We start from the raw sequence: 19,157 nt of genomic DNA on the forward strand, positions 1-19,157 counted from the left end.
CCGCCCCGGCTTTAGATGCGGCTGCTCAGCGCAGCTCAACGCAGATTTTTATGAGTTTTTGGCTGCGCTCCCTTTTATGCTCGGTTTGAGGACAATGCAGGGGTATATGAGGTGTATAACAACCACATACTTTTTGGCTAATTTTGGGAAGAGGGAACTAGAAGTAATAGGGGCAACAAAGTATGCTCCCTAAATCTGGTTTTTCAGCTTTAAACGCTCACCCGCACTCCATGAAACGCAAGCAAACTAAAGGAATTAAACCTTGTTGTTTAATGTCTTATTTTTTTGTTAAGTACAATTTAATATTCAAAGCCCAAAACAGAAATTTCCCTTACAATATTTTGGTACTATATCATTTTTTCACCACTCTTCCTGCCATGAATTGATTCTGACTTATTTATGGCTATTGATATTGACAGGATTGCTGCTACCGGGTATCATGCAGTCGTAGAAATATAAAAAAAGTATAATACAATTCGTAATTTCGCATTTTACTCGATATCGCTGCAAGATGTGTGCGAGATGATGGAGGGCTGGTAAGAAACGCCGAGTTCCGGACGGAGTGGCTGGGGTAAGCTGAGGCGGCAGCCATTGGCCATTGCAAATGAAACATGTTTGGCTTTATCGCATTTATTGACGACTCCGCTGGGACGTTTTGCTTGCCTTTTTCCACGGCCACCGAAGCCAGATCAAACAATGCCACATGGGAGGCGCTGGGAGGGTACCTCGCCTCAAATTGCGCTATCGAGCAGCTCCAAACAGACTTATAAAAACATTATTTTATATGCATGGGTGTGGGCAGATTTAAGCGGCGGCTGGAGAACTAAAATCACTTAGAAAACCAGTCAGAGATAAACAAAGGGAAATTATGTAGGCAAAGGGAATCATTGGAATACTTTAACATTTAAAATATATTTGAAAAATGGAAGGAAATTCAAGGAAAAATTGTATAGTAATAAAAATCTTGAATAAATGTTACCTATATTTTTGTGGGAAAAAATATTTTTGGGAGTTATCCGTAACGAAAATATGGGTTAAAATGTACAATTTAATTTTAATCATATTTAAAAGTCTGCAGCAGGTGGGCTTAGAAAATCTAGAGATATAAATAAACATTTTTCCTCACTATCCCATTTTTGTATTGACGGGTTGTTGCTCTAGTTCCCCAATTTCAGCTGCATTTCTCAACAGAATATGAATAAGTTAGGACCAAACTACTGGGAAATCCTCCCTGGGCGTCCGGTCACATTTAAGCATTCTACTTGTTAAGAGCTTACCCCGCGCACTTGGCTTTAAACCACGCCAGCAAATGCCACTTCATTCGGCTGATATTTGTGGCCAGCACACAAACACACACACGGAGAAGGACACGCGGCAAAAATAGCAAAATCACACACATCCTTTTACCATCAATTCTCTAAGCAACAAACAAACACACGCACAAAAATATCAAGGGGGAAGTAGCAGGAGATGCCGCAACACGCAAAGCTCTTTTCACTACAAAACGGAAGTACATAGAACCAGGAACAGCCGAAAAGGAGGAAAGGCCGGGGGAAAAGCCGGGGAAAACCAAGGGGGAAAAGCAGGCCAACACACACACACACACACATGGCCACAAGCTTAGAGAAAAATACTGTGGCAAAAACTACACACCATCGCTGGGGGAACTGGAAGCAGGAGAGCACGAGATATTCATTCTATCGTAAAATAGGTGAGCCAGGCGAGTGTGTGCTGCCCGGCGAGTGTGGAAAAAACAAGCGCCAACGCTCTGGTCAACGGATAACAAAACATAAATAATAACGACAGCCGAGTCGGCCAAGGATGCTGGGGAGCCCGGGAACGTATGTGCGCTATATGGCCGGGCGTCTTGTATCTGCTGCGAGTGGCCCAAGGGCAGCGGCACCCACTGGCCCAGATCAGATCGCCACAGATCCACGGAAGCCATATGCAGCAGTTGTATTTATGCCTGGGAATTCAATTAACTTATTTCCATAAAGATTAAATATAGGAAAGTGTTTCGGAAATCCCCCAAAATTAGAGAACAAAATAAATGAAAAACTGATTAAGATAATATACTTTATTTTATATAATATTTATTTTAATGTCAACTTGTCAGCCTGTAATATTTCTAATTTGTTATACAATTTTTAAAATTGAATTTTTACCATTATATCACGTTTTTGAAAATGGCATAATATTAGTTTTAAGGCCTAAAATAGGCTCATAAATAGCCAGAAGTTGGAAATAGTGAGTACTAATAAATAAGAAATGGCTAGAAAATAAATTAAAAGAATGTTGTGCCTTTAGGAAAAGTGAATGTTAGGGGGAATAATTTAGGAAATGTAATAAACATCATTTTATTTAACTGTATTGAAGGTAAGTATTTCTTAAGATCCAACTAGATATCATATAAATACAGTCAATAATCTATTTACTTAAATTCGATTGGATTTCATTTACTTAAGTCCCTAAATTTACATGCTAACAGCGGAATCTAATATTTTCAAATTATTTTATATATATTTATATATCTTAAAAGCTAGGGAAAGAATGCCCAGTAGCACTTTAACCCGGGCTACAGATCGCTTTCATTCATCAGCAAAATACTCCCCGTTCCGGTGGCCGTTCAATTGAAATGGAAAACGCTTTTGGCTCCGCCCGGCTTGGCTTCCTGGAATATCCTTAATCGCCATGTCCTATCGGTTTCCTGTGAGCCAGAACAAAAACAACCGAAAACCGAACCGGACAAGGGCCAAAAAATGGGAGGGCAGGATAAGGATAAATCCCCCCACTGGTTGCAGAATAATGTGAATGTGAACGCGCATATAACTCATTTATTCATTTACTATATGTATATATGGGAGCAGTAAAAGTCGTGGGGCAAGGAGAACAGAGAAGAAAATACCCAGTTTTGTGGGAATTTATAAATACGAGAATGTGGCAGGGCTTTTAAAGGGGAGCCGGCTTCAAAACTCGGAGCTCCCTCGCCGGTAAATATATAAAGGGAATTTGTGTGCGTCCATCGATGCTTGCGTTTGATTTAATAGTTTATTAAGATACGAGCACCAAGTGCAGATTACGTCAGGCGAATTTGCTTTGTGGTTCGTTCCCCACCACCCGAAATACCCACCGAAAACCCCTCAGCAACCCACCCCGCTTACTATTGCCCCCCGGAAACCCTTCAAGACACTTAAATGCGACGACCACTGGATTTTGGCTGTGGTTTATGGGCTTGAGCTGGGGCATAAATAGATTTCGGGTTGCTTGCCCTGCCAAGGAGTCGCGGAGGGAAGCGTGGCCGTTAGATACAGGACTAGTTTCGCCATTAAACTGTTGAATTCATTGGATTTCGCGCGAATAAAATCCGCTTGAGCATGGATTCTCAATCAATTCATTTATCCGCCCGTTTAGTATTTATACACCGGCTTTCATTCGGCATTTACGCAGTATTTATTTTCATATTTATCTCATTGCTTTTCCGCCGTAACTGCTTCATTTTCATTGCCAATTTGTTGCGCCCAGCGAAACGGGCTCATTTAAAAGGGCCATAAATTAATATTTTCACGCTTTAAATGCCACAACAGGCGTACAGGATACGCGAATACATATTATACACATTATGGGCTTGTATGGGCCCGCTCGCTAGACGATTAAAATGGCTGTTAATGACAAGTGAACGTTATAAATTACAGCAATGAAGAAATTTCTCTTTTTTCCCAGCACCCAACCTCCCACGATGACGGTGATGCTGCGATGATGATGAGGATGCGGATGCGGATGTGGATGGTTGATGGGTTGTATCTGCCGTAGACACTGAGGGCTGCCTAATTATTTGGGATCAAGCGGCAGGGAAATGCCAATGCCAGTGCCGAACAATGGAAATTAGGGCCCAAGCCGTAGACAAAGTCGCAGCTCGGGCTTCGATCTAATGATGTTGTCTTGGCCTGTTCTACGCCGCGCTGTTATTAATGATGCCCTATATGACACACTCCCACACGAGTTATATATACACACACCTTGTGGCGCCTGCGGCTAAGTTGGAGTTTCGGGTATCATTGCCTTTAAATTACGTATACGCCATGTTTTCTACCATCTCTCTCGAATTCGCTGCACAGGGGGAAATCAGTGGAAATTTGTCAATTCCTGTCTTTGGGTGCCGTTTTCCATCTTTTGAAGAATAAAATTATATCTCAGGTGCTTAATGAAAGTAATTAAATGTATAAAAATAATTTTATTGGATTTTTACGGCTATAATCCTTAAATAAGCAGAACTCAGTTTCACAAAATATAAATTCATTTGGATTTAAGAAATAAAATATTTCTTTTTGCACTTTTAAAATATCTTTAAATAATTTAATACATAAAGACCATAAAAATCTAAAAAAAATATTTAAATATGGATAAATAAATTTTACTTCAAAGTGTAAAATATTTAATGATATAACGTTGATCAATGATTTTAAGCCCATCAACATTTTGGAAAAAACTAATAACAAGTGACAAGTTTGCTTCCTTTAAACATTTTTCCAAAAGTCTTCCAAATACTTAATTTTATAAACTACTTCATTCAGATTTTTTTGAATTTATGGCTCTAGATCAAATCCCATTTCCGAGAACATTTCTTTGAATAAATAGCCATGTTTTCCGGTGTAGCTATTCGCTCTTTCCATCTCTCGTCTTGTTTAGGCAGATGTCGGATGTGGCGGGTGGTCCAAAGGGGGGTGGGCTCTTCTGGGGGTGGAGTGGGTGGCTGGTGGGCGGGGTGCAGTGAGCGATTGAACCAGCAAACAACAGCAACAACGGCGTGAGCGGCAATAAGGATGATGACGAGGACGCCAGCACACGGCAAAATCAATGTGTGTGATTTGCCAATTATGTGGGTTACACTGCCAGCGTTTTGGGTGTGTGTGTCAGGGGCTGTGGGTGTGGGTGCGTGGGTATGCATTAGAGGGGGGTGTGCGTGAGTGTGTGTGCGCCTCGTCATTACCGCTGTTTCCATTTCCGGCAGACAGGCGAGGCTTCGATGTCAATTTCATAAGCAATTTAGCCAGACAGCGAGCAGGGCGCAGGGACATCGAGGTGAATCCCCTTCGATTTGCCAACTGTTGAGGCTGAAATATATTTTTCTTGTGGTGGGAAATTGAGTGGGCCCCCTAATTAACCAATTTTGCCAGCTCCATGCGAAAGGGAACATTTCACACGTTCCATGGTCTTGCGGCAGGGACCCCTCTGTTTTGTCCTAATTATTGTCCTGCCATAAACAACACAAAGGGCCAAAAGGAGAGACAAAAGTAATGGCCACCATAATTCACAGTTACTTATTGTTTATCTGTTCGCTTGCCCCGGCTCAATGTGGGCCATAATTTAACTGGCCCAGGCGAATCCTTCGGCTGCCTTTCTCGGTTCGATTTAACGGTAGCCCCAATGATTTTTCGCCCCACCCTTCGGGAAACTCCCAGGACTCAGACTCTCTCTGTGATTTAAATGATGCGAATTAATTTGGAGAATTTTCAACTCCCCCACATTGGCAACCTGGGCCGCAGCTACAGCAGCAGCAACAATGGTGGAGGATAAAGCGGAGCAGGAAAGCCGGGAAAACAATTGCCAGGCTGGTAGGAACAACAAGGCCAAGGAAAATCTCAGTGCACATAACCGAAAGCCAAAATCGTGGCCATAACTATGTGCGGCTACCAGAGAAGGAAATGGCAAACAGACAAAAAATAAAAACACAGCAAAAAGTGTGTGCGGGAAACAAAAGGAAGCGCCCGGCGCAAAACAATGCAACTCGGGGCCTTCGATGTGTGAAGAGGGGGTCTTTCCCAGAGCCACAGCAGATTGCATAAAAAATAGTTGAAGAGCCGGACAGCAGCAACGAGGCGGCGGCAACAAGAGCCCACCACATTGGTGGGAAACATCTCTTTCGGGTTGTAGGGGGACGGGCTGGCGTGGGCGAAAGTTTAAACAACTATTTATTATAAAATACAGAAACTACAAAATACTCAAATGAAATAAGCAAGAGGAGCCGAGAGCGGTTGAGGATTATTTGATGACCTGTGAGAGAACAGCAAAAGCATTTATGGTAAAAATAGACTAAGATAAATGTATTTAAATACAAAAAACATGAATTAAAATTCAAGATATCACACGTAGAAAAAAGGAAAGGTAAAATTCGAAGAGCCTTCTTTAAAGATCTGTTAAATCTACCATCTCTCACCTGTCCTCTTCCCTTTTTACAGGGTATTAAAACTATTAAACCCACACAAAGGGAGATAAATTCGGGCAGACAACAGCTGAGCATGAAGGTGGCATCAGCGTTTTTGAGACAGCAGGAGGTCCGACCAGGAAGACCGAGCTCACCCAAACCAAACCGAAACGAGCCACCGATCCGATCCGGAGCAGGCCATCCAATCCATCCAGCACAGATGAGAGAGCACGGAAAGGCGGGAAAATCGGGAAAAGCGATGCACTGAAGCCCCAACCGAGCTGCCGAGCCAAAGGAGCAACTTTTACGTGAAAATGTTCAAAATTTAATCAAATTAAAGTGAATACGCCGCAGGCGAACATATTTCGCACGCCGAACGTGCGGCTAAACGGCGTGTGAAAGAGAGGGAGCGAGCGAGGCTGGCAGGATGTGCGACGAGGATAACGGGCTGGCAGCTCGGCGCGCAAGTTTAATATGTAAATTGTTTTCACTCGGCTTTCGTTGCTTTCGACATTAAGTGGTTATCATAGCCATTTATGAGGCTGTTAAAAAGTATCTCATTAAACATAAATGTCCGCCCGCTCAACTAGAACCGCATAGATAGACAAAGTATTGGGTTCCCTTTTCGCAAATTCAAATCCAGAATTTCGATGGTCGCAGCTGTTTCGGCGGTTTCCGTTCCGGGAAAACCCCACTAAATTCCCCTCATACACACGTGTGTATGCCGTGTACAATGTACATAGATATTCTATCCGAATTCCGTTTACCTGTCAAACTTTTGCCATTTGTGGCCAACATATTTTGAAGTTGGCCCGCACACACAGCATTCTTGTTAGCCACCACCACCATCAGCACCCAAATTCTCCACTCACAGCCCCGCAGTATTCCATCCCTCCCACAAGTTCCACAACCCCTGAGCAATTTCGCAGAGACAGAGCCACGTTTATGCCTAAACTTTGTCAATTATTTGCGGATTTAACATTTGTAGCTGGTGCGGATTTTGATTTTTGATTCGAGTTTAAAAGGCAGCATCACAACAACAACAAGAAAACCAATAAGCGTCGGGAAGTTCATAAGCTCTGCCAAAAATTACCATGGCACACTTTAAGAAAACTTTGAGCAGGCGAATACATACATTCTAATGCAAATTGAATGGAAAATTGCAGAAGAAAACAGGCAATTGGTGGAAATTAAATTCATAGATATGTTTTTGAAGAGTATGTTGATTTTTGATTCCATATTGTCAGTTATGAAAGTTGAAACTTAGTAAGTGAGTCATTTAAATAATAAGACAATGTATAACTCACATTTTCATTGCAAGACAAAAGGATGTTTTTAGAAATAATACAATAAATATTTTTAAAATATAAACAGCAGTGCTGACTGCTTAAAAACCAAAGAGGTCTTGAAAAAGTGAACATCATAACAATTTCGCATTGGTAATTAAATGCTAAAAATAACATGTTTCTTTTTTTAATGTCATACAGTCATTTTAATGTCCTCAACAGCCCACCTGACTTTTACCCGTGTCATTAACGCCGTTTTTTCAATCAATAATATTTTGCCGATACTCATGCTTGTATTTATTTTTACTCGTATTTATTTTTTAGCGACCATTTGGAAAATGCAAATCAAATAACTATCAATGACGTCCAAGGCCTGCCACTTGCAAATGCTGAAGTCTCGCAACAAATTATCAGCACAGACGTCAGCGGCACCTGTCGTGTCCTGTGCCACGCCCCCCTCGGAAAAGTATCTGCCCGCCCTTTTTATATCGCCCTCTTGAATCTCCGAAACTCACATTTCAATTCTCCCCCCTCGCCTGTCCGAAAGTTATAAAAAAGAAAGCAGACAACGAGTATTGGCATAGAAAATCAAAAATAAAATGCGAAAGAGATAGAGAGTTGGGGGGCAGAAAGAGGTGGATATATTGCTGGAGATTGTCACAGAAAGAGATGGAGAGAGGGAGCGAGACAAAGAGCAGATGATATTCTGTTGACGTTGATGGCAACACTTGCAATTTTGCAATTTGATTATTTTGGCAAAGGCTAAATAAATATCTATGCAAAGTGGGTGAACGGGGGTGGCTCTATTTTTTTGTGGGTGGAGGTCACCGGGCACCTGGCGACTGCAGCCGTCTCGCTTGCACCCACTTCAGAGGCTCTCGCTCGCACACTCGTTTATTATGCGTAGCTCGGAGAAAGTTTCGCAAAGTAATAACGCCGCAAAAGTTCAACTTCAATTGAAATAAATTAATTTCAACATTCGGACTGACAGCGCCAACTAACTGACAATTACACACACTGCGAGATAGTCTGGCTGGGTGAGAGGGTCAGAGCGAGTGAGACAGGGATACGAGTGAGCGGGACAGACTCACAGCGTGCCGCCCGTCGTATAAAATAGTTGAGTAACTTTGCGATTTTTTATTTTTTGGGTTGGCTTTTCGACTGCTCCTGCTGCTATCTTTTGTTGTAAATGTAAAATAATAACGACAAAATTGCACTTTCAACTTTTTGACTTTTTCACATGCCATTGTCTGCAGCAGAAAGTTGAATTAATCGACCCGACAGCCCCCTGAACTTGCACCCCAGCGCCACCCACCCCTCTCGGCCAAGAACTGCAGTCAGACGCATACTTGCCACATAGTTTGGCTGCCTCAACGACTGCTCCATCTTGATTGATTACATATTTCACAAGTTATTGCACAGGGCGGCAAACGGAACCGGAAGTGTGGGAATGAACCACGGGGGGCGGAAGTGAAAGGGGTGAGAAACACACGTACTTATTAGATTTATGGCCTGGCTTTCATGTCTGTTCTGTTCTGTTCAGTTTGGCGGGGTTATAATGGATTCTGGCAAGTGTATTCAGACAACTTTTAATGTATTGGAAATTGCTCTGTCTCCCCATTTCTCCAGCTCTCCACTCATCCAGTTCTCCGCTTCCCCATTTCTCTTTCGAAAATGCGCCAACATCGCATCCGTCGCACACCCGAAGGTACTAAAAAAGTAAAACTCATGTCGAAAGCGGTAAGCTGTGGCAATTGACTGAAACTGCCGGTTTAAATTAGAAAAGTTTGCACAATGTAAGTGTACAACTCCCCCTCGCTCACCCACACAAACGCACTCACTCACTCACACACACACTCAAGCAGAGCACACACAGATACAGATACAGATACCCACACATGAGCAGCACATTCGAGCGTGTTAATTTAATGGAAAAAACGATGCCAGGACACAGCATTTGCCATTGATGGCCTCTCGGATGAAAGAGATGTCTGTGCCTGGTCAGGAATTTGTCACAAAACGAGATCCCCAATGGAATGGGTCAGAAAGTATTATTCGTTGCGAAATCTATGGGCCGAAGAACTGTTTGCGTCTAATTTACCTACGAGAATTTGTGGGGCTACAGAACCTGGCAACTGGGAAAATAAAAGCCTGGAATTGTCTCAAATTACGAGCAGTTTGAAAAATCTATAATTGAATTTTGAATCAGGTAAAGTTCTACAATCTAAATAAAAAAAAATCATTATTAAAACAAGATAAAGTTAAATAAATTAACTTCGCAAAATAAAGATTTTATAAAAGTTCCACAAATGTACATTTTTGTAGTGTAGCCAAGATCATTTTATAAAAATATGACGTGTATAAGCCTTCCTAGTAACCATTTTATATCGCAGTACAGATCGTTTTATCGCTATGAAAAATCCACATAATTTAGCCTTCTTAAGACGGTACTAAGATACTTTATTGAATAACTGTAATAACTTCTGGTTTGTGCAAAGCTGCCTTGGTTATTTTTTTCGGCTATTGTTTGGTCAATAACTATGCGGCTCCAGTTGATAAAATAGCCTAATCCAAGGCAGCGCCATCCCCGAAATCCGATCTGTGCGTATAATCCACTTATACGACCTGTTCGTGTACGCACCTCAGCTCGACATTAAAGGATTTACCCAACTCAACGATTCAGGGATATTTTTTGCCCGCTCACACGCACTCCGGAGGAATAAGCCAAGAGATTCATATGGGGTCCCTCCGCTTTTCCTTTGTTCCGAACAAACAGCCATAAATCCTAGCCAAGTTCAAACTATATCTGCTGCCCCGGACCGCTCTGGAAATCCATTCCTTTTTTTATAGCGCACTTATATGGGACAGGACAGCGTAGCCCAAAAATCCATTTCACTTATTCCCATGCACTTTTATGGCCCTAGTCCGCCAGCAATTTTTCACATTAAAAGCGAACTTTTTTACATGACATATGTATGCCACTCCCCCTGGTCTCCGCCCCCCTTATCCTATTCCTCGCAGCCGTCGTCCCTCCAAAAAATTTAACTAACACAAACATACATTTCATATTCATGGAGGGGAGTGCTTAAAAAGCGAAGAAATTAACTCCGGCCAAGGTGGGGGGACGAGTTCTGAGACATGTGTAAAAAAGCCGAGGAGAAAGTGGAATGCGGAAACGGGGCGAAAGTAGGGGATGCTGCGAAAGTAGAGGCCTACTTAGCACCCCCAGCCAGCCCCTTCTCCAGCTGCGACACTATTTTCTGCTTAGTCGGCTCATCTGCATTTTATGGTCCAAAAATATCATCATCATTTTTTCGCATTTCATTATGGCGCGGTATGCGTGTGTGCGCCCACACACTGAGGGGAAAGTCTTTAGATTTACCTATAAAATTTGAATTTGATTTATAAATAGTTATATCTTTGGTTACATCTAAATATATTAGTAAATTCAGGAAAATTACCATATATTTTCCTCTGATATAATTTGAAAGATAAGATAAGGTACATCTTAGCTAAATATAATAATAAATTCTGGAAAATTACAATATATTTTAGGATTTTTTCAAAATTGTTGATAGATTTTTCATAACGAGAGTTCATAAATAACAAGAATAGCAATAGAGTTTTTTTGTCCTCATATTTAATTCAAATTTTCTAAGCAACCCAAAACGCGTCAGTTATTTCTGCCAGTGCCCATCCTTGAGTGTGTTTGTGTGTCCCAGCGAAAACTTAGCAGCGTCATTTAGTATGCTTCATTTCATTATGTCTCCGCCCGTTCCCCTTCGTTAGCCCCATCCAGAGGCAGAAAAATCCCCAACTGCCTACGTCTAGCTCCTTTTTAAAACTCTTAACTTTCGCTGCAACCGCAAGCATTTTGGGCCGCATTTTGTGGGCAATCCTTCCTTCTTTAGCCAGCTCCTCGTTTGTGGTCCTGGCAAACGGGGCGAGAAATTGTCCTCCGTATCATTCTGCCGCTGCCTTTCCCTTTCTTTTTTTGCTTTTGATGTCGCCTGCACATTTTTTTCCCCCAGTTATCTTTTTTTTGCGTAGGAAAACTCCTTCGGGTGTCCCTGCCATTTGCCTCGCACTAAGCCTGCTGCCGTCCCTTTCTATACCCCATTTGCCGTCCCGCTCTGTCAGTCATTTTTTCCTCGTAATTTTCATAAGCAGCCGTTACACGTTGGATTTATGTTTTTAAACGCCTTTTAATATGCGAGAGGATATTCGCGCGTAGCAGCAGATCCCCGGCAAAACACAAAGCCACTCGCAAAATGCCGCATAGCCAGCGTCCTAGCCACGCCCCCCGGCCCAGCCTCTTTGCGCCCTAAAACCTTAAACCACCGAAACGCCCCTCTCCGCGAACATCCTTTTTGGGCTCCTTCCTTGTGGCTGTCTACTTCTTGGTAACGCCGCGCAAATCCAGTGAGAATGCGTTTAAAAAAATATTATAATAATAACATTACGTAAATAATTGTTGGCTGCTGCTCGAGGGGGGCGGCGTTGGGTGGGTGGGGCTGAAAATTCTTGAGGGGGTGGGGCAGTGTTTGGGAGGCACGCGCCTCGGGAATAGCAACGGAAATCAGCTGCGTGTTGATAAGCACGCATATAGCTCCAAGGAGAGTTGCCGGCAGCCGAAGGATCAGGAGGTTTGGGTGGCCGGAAGCAGGAGGCGGTGCCTGCGACTTCGTTTCCTTGTCTTACGAGTGTGCGGGTGGGTGTGTGGGTGTACCCCGAATCGGTGTGTGTGTGGGTGCCACTTGCGTGCGTACTTTTGGTGTGCTTTGCGGTTTGTCGTTCAGCCGAAAAGTTGCCGAAAATAAAAAGTCGAATACCTATATATAGTATACGTATACTCAGTTAATAAGGGGATTTCCTTAATTTCTCCAGAATTCTTTCTAAAAATAAGTTTTTTTACTACGATTATATGTGAAAGAAAAACATATCCTTTCTTCTACCCATGAACCCTTTAGGATATTCGAAAGGATCTCTGCCTTTATAAAGGGTATACCAGCATAAAGACGACAGAAAAAACCGAAAACACAGGCACATTTGTAACGCGCTGTCTAACCGGTAGAAAATGTGCGTGTGGCAAGTGGAGAATGAGAGGGGGCATTCTCGCAAGAAAGAGAGGGGGCATTGGCGCACAAAAGAGAGGGGTGGATGCGATGGCTGCAGACAGCAGCAGTCCGCAGTGGTTCCCCTTATGTCTTGGCTTTTTTGCCGAAATTCTGTTGTCATCATCACTTTAAGGAGAGCTGGTGTTAAGGTGGCATCTGGGTGGTTCCAGGCGGAGGTGGTGTGCAGGAAGCCAACGCAACCGACGCCTGTCAGACACAAAGTTATCTTCGCCCCGTCCTGGCAGCCCTGTTGTTGCTGCCATCTTCCGTTTTTAATTTCATCTGCCATTTACTGCTACTTATGACACATCCTTTTGCCACCCCCCTTGGAAACACACACTCCCAAAAAACCACAAAAACGGGCGAAGGTTTTTTTTGCTGGCTTGTATCTTCCCTTTTTAAATAGTCCTCTAAGGAAGTTATATAAGAGAGATCCGAACGTTGAAGGAATATGGGGAAAACACTATGTATTTGCAACAAAATGTTGTACTTTGAAGCTCGTTTTAAAATATTACATGAAAGATACCAATAATCAGAAATCAGTTTTCAATGGTATAAAGCGTAATTAAGAAGGGATTACATTGTTTTCCCAGCAACCTTTACCTTAAAGCAGTATATTTATATGGTTCTCCTTAATTTCTTATATGATAGAGGGATTTATATTATTTTTTTCGATTTTCTCTGGTACTTACCTTGGGATGTGCTCGGCGCGGAAAAGCTACTTTCGGATCGACCTGCGGGCGAGAGGGGGAAAGACAGAGAAAAGATAGCGTGAGTCGATGGCAGATCCGAGGGAAATCGTATGCTTAATGACATTTAAATGAAAAGAACATTTCGCACAACTCTTCATATTAATAGCCGCGCATAAATCTTGCATAAGCCGGCACTGCACATTAAATGAAATTGCCCCAAGGGGCGGAGGGGCGGTTTTGGGTGTGGGTTTTGCTCGGATGGTCGGGGAAGTACTATGGGTGGTCCTGTGGATGGTGTCTGCTGGCGGGTGACTTCAAGCTGAGCACGCACGAATTAACGCGTAACAAATTGCTCGGCCAGCGGGCGTAAGGAGCGAAAAAAAGGAGCGGCAGCTTCTACCCAATAAGCAGCGTCATTAAAAATAATTAAAAATCATAAAAATTCAATTTTAAGCACTTTTTGCCTGGTCTATCCTTCAGCTTTTGCCAGCGCTTTTCCTGATTTTCCTGTCTCGCCGCTTCTACCACTGCCATTTGGCGTTCGAGCTGCGGCTTTCGTATTAGTGCAAGGACACAGCTCGTCCTGACAGCTGAAATAAAAAATCTGGTAGCCGAGGGTGGCACTAAATCCTGTCAGCTTGAAGTGCTGCTGTTGCATTTATCCGGGTATCTTAAGCCAATGAAGGAGCCGGCAAGCAGGCAGGGAAGCAACGCAATATCCTCTGGCGATAATAATTCGCACATACCGTGTGCACTACATATACACGGGCGAAATCTGTCACAGGATAGGCAGGACATGCGGCCGGCATGGGTTGGTGTTGTGTTTGGCGTTTGCCGTGTTGATTTCCTGTGTGCAGAACGAAAAACAAGGGAAGCCGCACGGCGGGAAATTGATTTTTAGATTAAAATTAAAACTAATCAGCGCTGAGTGCCGAACGCTCTTCGCCTCTCGCCGGTTGTCGATGTCGGTGCTTTGGCCTTTTTGAAACACATCAGGCCGAAAAACCGTAACGAAATGAAATGAATTCGTTTCGCTTTGCGCCGCTGTGCAGCCAAACGGAAACACGAAAATCCCTGACCATCCGAAAGTCAGGAAGACGTGTATTTAGTGGATACACATCTATCCGCACATAGATATAAACATTACACGTACTATACGCGCATGTAAATGCAGTGGCGGAACAAACAAAAACTGGCGGCTCGAAAAAAATCCCACATAAATGCTGGCTGCGCATTTTATTTACAGTTGGCAGGCATAAAAGGATGATCGGATGGACATCGCGCCGAAGGACCAAAACAGTCCGGCTTCACTCAATTAGGCTAATGCCAATGCGGCGTATGCGTAATGCCCGGCTGCACGGTATCATTAGCGGGTCTCCACTGTGCTCCCGCCGGCAGCTAATCAAATGCGATTTCCACCTGCTGAAAATGCGGAAGGAAGGCGCTTTCGGAAATGTATTTATGCAGAGGATTGAACAGCGTTTGCCAAGGCTGATTAATTAAATGGATAAAATGGAGATACGACATCTTGGCGGAAAATTGACTAATAACGTGGACTGCTGATAAATTATGACGTAGCTGAGGCGTAGAAAATAATACAATTTACATTAAAATGTAAAAAAATCAAAGGGGTTTTATCAATAAATAAATAAATAATTCTTTTTGTTTTGTTGTATTTTTTTAAAATATATGCTTTTAAAAAAATGAGCATACTTTAAAATTCCTAAATGGCGAACATTTTTACAAAAGGCTAAACTGCAAAAAAATAAACATTGCAGCTCATTGATGTTCATGGCGCCTGTCATATCAGCTAATTAAAAATTGTTTGGCTTTTTCGGCCCTATTTTTTGGCAACTTTTTCAGCCCACTTTTTTTTTTATCCCTACTGTTATGCTTTGACTTTCTAATTGCTGTCAATAAGGGGAAAGGGAATATATTGGGGTATGATGATGATGCTTTTGTGCAAATATTTAGCATAGTTAAAGTGGAGTTTTGCTGTTTGGGAAGTAACGAAAAAAAAGCGTGTGTTACATTTACCTTTTTGCCATCCAGCTCGTGTGTGCCTTGGGTGAGTACCTTATCTACGCTATTTGGATCGCTGAATGTGACAAAGCCGAAGCCTCTGCAAGTAGATTTGGAAGGAGATGTAAACAGGAGACGGTTAGCGAGAAGTTTGCCAAATATTTGCCCAAGCCAGGAGCCAAGTAACTGAACCTGAACCAAAAAACCCAAAACCCGGAACGGGGAACAGAAACCCAGGCGGAGCGAAACAGGAGACGCGGCCAAAGTTGAACCTGCCATCGTCAGTTTAGCACGTGCGCCAATTAGGCGCTCAAATTACATCAAAATATGGCCAGGAAAAAGGGCTGGCAAGTGGGGCCAGGAGACGGGGGCCAAATGAGCAGTCTAAGTCCCCGACTGCCATCCACAAATGCCCCGCCCCCTTTCGAACCGTTCGAAGGCAGACGCTTACAAGCCATTACACGCCGTAGCGCATCTTTCCGGGGCCCGTTTCTTTCGTTCGTGTTGTGATAAACTTATTCTTGTTAAATATTTAATTAAAATGCTTATTATCTCGCACTGCATTTTAATGAGTCTCCCATGCCCCGGCCAAACGAAACCAAACGAAACGAGACAGCCAAAGACAACAAACCGGCTCAGAGATTTTGGGCGGTGGCATGGCTGTGTGCGCTCGAGCCCCCCCCCTTTTGGCCCCTCTCGCAGCGCCGCCCGTGTGCACGTTTATGTTTATTTGAGTTTTGCCACTTGGCAGCAACGCTTAACGATGCCTCGCCTCCTTGCTGCCGCCGCCAAACTCACAACTTCTTTCAGGGCCCTGGCCCAGACACATGCTCGTATTTGTCTTGCTCTTTTAAGCCCAGCAGTGGTGGTGGTGGTGCCACCAGCCACCACCCACGCCGCCCGTAAACCACCCGCCGTGCACCACCAGCCCACTCAATCCGAGCCCAACGAGAACCGCAAGCACAGACAGTAATTAACGACGATTCTATTGCAATTGTGGCAATTGTTACGGTCCTGATTCCAGTCCGTGTGGCCCAGAACCCGGTCTGGGATCAGCGACCAGGTCCAGTTAACATATTCAGGTCCAAATGGTCAGCCAGCGAGGACCAGGAGCTAAACAGCCCGAGATGCAAACGGACATGTACCTTGGGTTTCAGGGGAGTCATGGTCAAATTGGAAGTATTGATAGGTGAAGATATGGATTCAAATGTTTTGCATAAATCAATTAGTTATGTAAGTATAAATAAAAAAAATATATTGCACAAATCAATAGATTTAACTATTAATCCACAAATGATGATAAGTGAAGGTATGGATTCGAATACTACGCATAAATCAATTAGTTATTAGTTATAAATAAATAAATAAATTGCACAAACCAATAGATTGAACTATTAATCCACAATTGATGATAAGTAAAGGTATGGATTCGAATGTTCTGCATAAATCAATTAGTTATGTAAGTATAAATAAATAAATAAATTGGACAAATCAATAGATTGAACCATTAATATATCAGATTAAAAAGCTTTTCAACCATCAAACTATTTTTAAAATAAATAACCATTAAATACATTTTTAAATAGAATTCATTACAAAGTGCCAGTGCATCAGTACACTTTCCCAGAGCAGTGCTATCTAATATTTTCCCCTGACCTTGCCATAAATCATAGAAACTAAATGCAGGGTGTGTTCAAATAATTTACTGGCTAAAAGCCAGTCATTAATGGCGGAATAAGTGCAGAGCAATTAATTTGTACAGCTGCATTTATAATAAGCTGAGTTGCTCAGCTGCTTCCAAATGGATTGAAATAACTCATATGCCAGTTGGCTTTTGGGTTAACATGGCACTTTAAATTGAAATTTGATCAGCACAAATGGCAATTTCCAAATTAAAAGCACAAATGCAAGCTCGAATGTTTTTCTTTGAAATCCTGAAATACCAAGCTAGTTAATTCCATTCCAACAATGCATGCGTGTCATAGAAATTCTCGGTAATTTGCATTTTCCTGCACCCTTAACCCTACGACCACCCCTCGCATGGCTGGCTTAACCCATCTCAACCCCATTTCTACTCCACTTTTGACATACAGTTTTATTGTTTGCGTTTTTCCATACAATTTACTTGTCAGTTAAATCATTTGTAATTGAAAGTTAAACAGATAATGCGGACATGTAATTGTTTCATTGAAATTTTATTGCCTACTGAAGGGCAATTATTCATAAGCAAGGATTAAATTTCAGCTTGTGCCAAATTTAATACGGAAAATCAAAGTTTTTCCTGTGGGGATTACCCCGCTCCCCCACACACAATCCATAATCCCCCGTAAAATGTGCTTGCTGCTCTCCAACGGACATTCTTTGGGCCATATTGTATCGGTGTTTTGGTGTTTTGCCATATAAATTGCTATTCAACAACGATGGCAACAAACAATTGCTTGTTGCAAATTTATAAAAACAATTTGCATATGGAAAAGGATTGCCAGGACAGGCCCGAGTGTCTTTGATTTTTCCCGCCCCTTTTTCCAGCCCATCTACGTGCCATGGATAAGTCATTATTTGCCGCTGTAGTTGTTGTCCTGGTATTGGCTTTCTGGATTCTCGTACAGCTGGCACGGTCTGGTACATATTAAATAAACATTTTATCGTATTTATAGACGAACAATTTGTGCAATGTGCAATTTGCGAAAAAGAGGCCTGCACCTATTAATATTGATTTAAATGGGCGATTTTGGGGGTGGCAGGCTGGCTGAGAGCTTTTGCCGAGTGCCTCGGCAGTAGGCGTAACTTCAATCCAATGTTCAAGTGGGTCACACAAAATTGCCGAGCGAAAAGCACGGGCAGGGCAAGTGCCACAAAGTTGAGGACAGAGATTGTTGCAATTTCTGGGGTGCTGGCGCTGCTGGGGGGGGCAACTCAAAGTGAAAAGCCACAAATTTAAAAGGCAAAACTCAAAAATAATGTGTCTCCTGTGTGCAATTTACTCACAAATTCAGATTCAATTTATGCAACTCGAGGCAGACCGGCATCCGCCCGAGAGACATGGACGGGGCAGGAGTGCTCAGGATAACAACAGAATGTGTGCGGCAACAACAATGAAAAAACGCACACACAAATGCACTGGGAAAAAGTGGTACAACTAGGGCGGAGGTACACAAATATTTTTGTATTAATAAATATTCGGCACCAAAACTTAGAACATATAATTGCTTTAAAATAAGTTATTTGTTTTTAATTCGAGCATTTTTAATTGCTTTAAAAATCAATTGAGTGAACAGAATAAATGTTATTCATGAATATAAAAATAAATAAAATATTATTATATCATAATGCCAGTTTATAATCTATAAATCGAAAAAGCCAATCAAAATTGTAGAATTTAAACAAACAAATGAATATTATTATATTTAAATTAATTAATACGATATAATTATGAGCTTTGCAAAATATCACTTCTGATTTTTCAAACCTTTTTTTTTTTGTAATGTATAAATTTTAATTTAAAAATAAATAAAAAATAAGGTCAAACATTAGAATGCTTTTGAATAATATGTTATGTTAGAAATGTTAGAAAATGTAGTTAAAACTTTTTGAGTAAATAACAAGATAAATGCCAAAATATTTTTTAAGATAATTTTTTAAATTTAAAAAGATTAATTTACATTTTTTATGGAAGGTTTTTGGATCATAATTTTTGTTACAACTCTAAAGTATTTGTTGCCGTGTGCAAGCTTAGACAAAGAAATAGAAACTAGGCAACAACAAGGGCAACAGCAGAGACATGCAGCCTCCGAAGAGAAAGGGGGTTTTTTGTGGCGCGGGTGCAGAGTGGGCAGTG

The 19,157-nt window shown here is 42.1% G+C and overlaps 1 protein-coding gene across 8 annotated transcripts in view; it reads right to left on the reverse strand.

Annotated features, from left to right (window-relative positions):
- LOC108034824 (RNA-binding protein Musashi homolog Rbp6) overlaps positions 1-19,157 on the reverse strand; it is a 179,488-nt gene that overhangs the window by 88,296 nt on the left and 72,035 nt on the right. For all 8 annotated transcript variants that reach the window (XR_007763802.1, XM_017109923.3, XM_044095118.2 and 5 more), the window contains exons 5-6: positions 15,335-15,419; positions 13,298-13,339 (exon numbers count right to left, since the gene is read on the reverse strand). Coding sequence is in view for 7 of the 8 variants with exons in the window: in XM_017109923.3 (XP_016965412.1) it covers positions 13,298-13,339; positions 15,335-15,419 (127 nt within the window). In the remaining variant the exon portion in view is untranslated. The remainder of the gene's footprint in view (positions 1-13,297; positions 13,340-15,334; positions 15,420-19,157) is intronic.

Source organism: Drosophila biarmipes, chromosome 3L, assembly GCF_025231255.1.
Source record: "Drosophila biarmipes strain raj3 chromosome 3L, RU_DBia_V1.1, whole genome shotgun sequence".
Lineage (NCBI taxonomy): Eukaryota > Metazoa > Arthropoda > Insecta > Diptera > Drosophilidae > Drosophila > Drosophila biarmipes.